The sequence below is a fragment of the Vitis vinifera genome, chromosome 12 (assembly GCF_030704535.1).
Source record: "Vitis vinifera cultivar Pinot Noir 40024 chromosome 12, ASM3070453v1".
NCBI classification, from domain to species: Eukaryota; Viridiplantae; Streptophyta; class Magnoliopsida; order Vitales; family Vitaceae; genus Vitis; species Vitis vinifera.
The window spans coordinates 22148282-22152461 of NC_081816.1; the positions used below are offsets into that span (position 1 = coordinate 22148282).

Below are 4180 nucleotides of genomic sequence, written 5' to 3' on the forward strand. Positions count from 1 at the left end.
TATATTTGTTGTTTAAAATTCCATAATTAAATAATAGGAAGGGCTTTTTGGGCAACCTCTATTTTTTTTAATTTAATTTATTTAATTTTGGGTTTCTTCTGACAATGAGTTGACAAAATTGTCCTTTTTTTAAACCATTGGGTAAAAGCCTCCAACAAACTTTATGCCAAAAAGACATCATCCATTATAGACTTTTTAGTAAATTTAACTGCCCTATTCAAAGTAATTATATTAATTTAATTTTTAAGAAAATATAATATTCAAAAATTTCTTAATTATACAATCCTTTAATAAAAATTAGGGAATATTTTGAAAAATTAATAAAAAATCTTCCATAATAATTACAAATATGACGTACATAAAAAAAAAAAATTAAGGGTATGAATAATAATAAAAATATGAACCCAAATTATATATCGGGAATGTTTTTTAAAATCACTGTCTAACGTACTATAAAATCGAATTTCGATTGCTCTTAGGATCTTTTTACAAATTTGATTATGGTCAAATTAAGTAAAACCCAAAAAGGGAAAGGGAGAAGGGGAAAAAATAAAAAATAAAAAAATAAGAAGAAGAAGAAGAAGAAGAAAGAATAATAATAATAAAGAAAGAAGAAGAAAGTGTGGGGTTGGGTTGGGATGAGCTGTCATACTGCATTAGATGCTTTATCTGATGCTGACCTGTGCTGTCTATCTGCTACCCTGGACTCACCCTTATTTTTACCACTAAACCCATTTCTCATATCTTTTTAGAAAGAGAAACAGCATGGAATTAAAATTAAAAATTAGAAAAAAAAAAAAAAAAAAGGGAAAGAAATTGACACTGTTGAATTAGGGTTTACCAGAGAAAGAAGAAAAGAAAAACCCACTTCTGCATATTCTGGGTCTGCAAACTGCACACCAACAGTCATATAGAGAGGATAGAGGATTCAGCTCACACAGAAAAAAAATAAAATAAAATAAAAAGAAAAAAAAATGGAAATAGATGAAGAGGTGGTGGGTGCCCTAGAAATTTAGGGCACTTTGGGGGGTGCCCCTTTGAAAGGCTATTTTTAACATTCCCTTTACAAAGACCCCACGAGTGGGCTTCTGCTAATCTACTACTGAGGTCTGAGGTCTGAGGTCTGAGGTCTGAGGTCCCCCACCTGCTCCAAAGGCCAACCCCACCACCCCACCCTCACTCTTAACCTACGCACCCTCCCTTTCTCTCTCTAGTCTCCACCTCTTCAGAGGGGGGTGGAAAGACAACAGTCAATCAGAAAGCAAGAAACCCCACAAACTCTTAGTCCTAGTTAGGAGGCCCAGACCAGACCCTGCAAGCGGAAAAAATAAATAATTTTTTTTCTTTTTATTTAAGGATTTCTTCGCTCTCCTTTTCATCAGTCTTTTTTTTTCTCTCTCTAGAAAAACAAGCTGAGCAAGATGAGGCTGCTGAATTACAGAAAAAGGAGAAAAGCAGCATGGATTTTGATATAAGAATTTGAGATTTTCGATTTTTGGTTTTTTCTTTTGTGGGGGGGTATTTTTGAGGAATATTGATTGGGAATTGAGAAAATTTTTACCTGGGTGGATGGAGTTAACAGATTTGCAGAGTGGTAAGCAAGGCAATGCAACTGGTAATTCGCAGCAGCAGCAGCAGCAGCAGCAGCCCCACCACCACCTCCACCGTCAGCAGCAGCAGCACCACCAGCTGCTTCATCAGCAACAAAAATCGGGAGGATCTTCATCGCAGCAGATGGTGGTCCCTTTTGTTGGGCGGGCAGGTGGTGGAGGAGGACCATCCCACCCAGCCCCATTCATGGGCTCCAGCCCCAGCCAACCTGGCCTCCTTCGAAATATGGATGCCACCACCTCTTCTTCTTCTCCAAACTCCACTTCTTCTGTCAGTGGTAATAGCTCCTCCACTACTCCTTCTCCGGCTCCGCCGCCGCAGCTGGTTGACGCCTCCCTCGCCATCGCTACCAGATCCGAGGCTGACCGGAGCCGATCGGGCGGCGGTGTGGTAGATTCGACGAAGAAAAACCAACAGCAACAGCAACAGCAACAACAACAACAGCAGCAGCAGCTGACAATTGGGACGAATCCTCCGGCGAAGAGATCCACCAAGGACCGCCACACCAAGGTCGACGGCCGAGGGCGGCGCATCCGAATGCCGGCCACCTGTGCGGCTAGGGTTTTTCAGTTGACGAGAGAGTTGGGGCACAAGTCCGACGGGGAAACCATCGAATGGCTGCTGCAGCAGGCGGAGCCTGCGATTATCGCTGCCACCGGGACTGGAACCATCCCGGCTAACTTCTCCACGCTCAACGTCTCCCTCCGGAGCAGCGGTTCGACCATCTCGGCACCTCCGTCGAAATCGGCACCGCACTCGTTTCACGGCGCGTTAGCCCTAGCTCACCACCCTCACTACGAGGAAGGGTTTCCTCACACCGCTATGCTAGGGTTTCATCAGCAGCCACATTTGTTGTCAGCAGATCAGATTGGTGACGCTCTCCCGGGCGGTGGGGGTGCTGGGAGCGGTGGCGGTGGCAGTGACGAGAATTATATGCGAAAACGCTTCAGAGGAGATCTCTTCAAGGATGAAGACTCAAATCAAGCACTGGAAAACACTACTACTGCATCCGAGGCCGCCTCAGGCAATGGAAACAATAAAACCACCTCACTACACATGGGCAAGTCTCCCCAGGAGCAGCAGCCAGGTCCCTCCGGCCTGCTCCGCCCCTCCAACATCCTTCCAGCCACCGCCATGTGGGCGGTGGCACCCGCCCCAAACAGCGGCGCAGGCAGCACATTCTGGATGCTGCCTGTTACAACCGGAGCAGGAGGGCCATCCGCAGCAGTGGGGGCATCCGGAGCCGGCCCGTCCGAGCCCCACATGTGGGCTCTCCCCACCGCAGCGCCAACCACAACCGGCAACACCCTCCAAGCCCCTCTACATTTCATGCCGAGGTTCAACCTGGCCAGCAACCTCGACTTCCAAGGCGGAAGAGCGAACCCTCTGCAATTAGGGTCCATGTTGATGCAGCAGCACCCCTCTCAGCACCTGGGGTTAGGAGTTTCAGAGACGAATTTGGGGATGTTGGCGGCCCTAAACGCCTACTCCAGAGGCGGTTTGAATATGAATTCGGAGCAAAACCATCCAATGGAACACCACCAACAGCACCCGCACCAGCCTCAAGGAACAGACAGTGGAGATGAAGATCCAAACAGCTCACAATAGTAGTAACATTCCATTCCAAAGTAGCTTCTTCTGGCTAGTCAGGTATTGCAGTTACTATAAACATCTAACATATGATCATCTTCCTTTGCTTTTATCACTGTTGGTTCTTACTGTGGGATATGAAAGTAGAGATTGTTTGATCCATTTTTGCAGGTTTGAAGATATGGGTTGAGTTTGTGATGCATTGAATTGAACTGAATTGAATTGAATTGAATTGAATTGAATTGAATTTACTAGTGCTTGAAACATGTTAGAGAAGAAGGAGGAGGAGGAGGGTTTTGCTACTTCTGATCATTTGATTTTGTTTGTCATTTTTTTTTTTTTGTTCTTGTGGGATTTTTTCTTAGATTGATGAGGAAGGGGTTTGGGGTGTAATTTGTTAGTTTTTGGTCCAAAGGGACTGAAAGGGCACAGAAAAAGAAAGAGAGTTAGAGAGAGAGATTGTATAGGAGGATATTTGTTTGTGTTTAGTGTAATTTGTTTTTGCTTTGTTTGTATGACGAGAAAATTGGAAAAGAAGCAAAAGAAAACAAATCAATAAACTTGATGCTCTTATCTTCCACTTTCCTGGTAAAACTCAATGGATTTTAGTTGCATTATCCATTGGGGAAAATTTAAAAATTGATTTTAAAGCAATGGAGTTGGGTGTAGCTTTATTGAAAAGAATAATGGTACTTTATTGAAATGGGGCAGGATGTAATAAATTATTTATATTTGCATATTATGATGATAGTTCATCATTTGAGGTCCTTTAAGCATGTTTTAGTGGTAAGAGCCAACTCCACTCGATCATGATTTTGCAAAGATCTTAATTTCAAACCCTACCATTAAAGTCTATTAATTTATGCATAAAGTTAATTGCACGTTATATGGACACGTGTTCAATCAAAAGAATCATGCCAAAAGACATACCAAGTAATTTCTACCTATAAATCAACGCGTGGGCCTCTCGCAAGACAAG

The 4180-nt window shown here is 43.3% G+C and overlaps 1 protein-coding gene across 1 annotated transcript; it reads left to right on the forward strand.

Annotated features, from left to right (window-relative positions):
* The first annotated feature begins 1087 nt into the window (after positions 1-1087).
* On the forward strand, positions 1088-3781 carry LOC100243917 (transcription factor TCP8). The gene is made up of 2 exons (XM_010659721.3): positions 1088-3261; positions 3373-3781. Exon 1 carries the CDS (start codon positions 1570-1572, stop codon positions 3217-3219), a length of 1650 nt encoding a protein of 549 aa, XP_010658023.1. The 5' UTR covers positions 1088-1569; the 3' UTR covers positions 3220-3261; positions 3373-3781.
* The last annotated feature ends 399 nt before the right edge of the window (positions 3782-4180 follow it).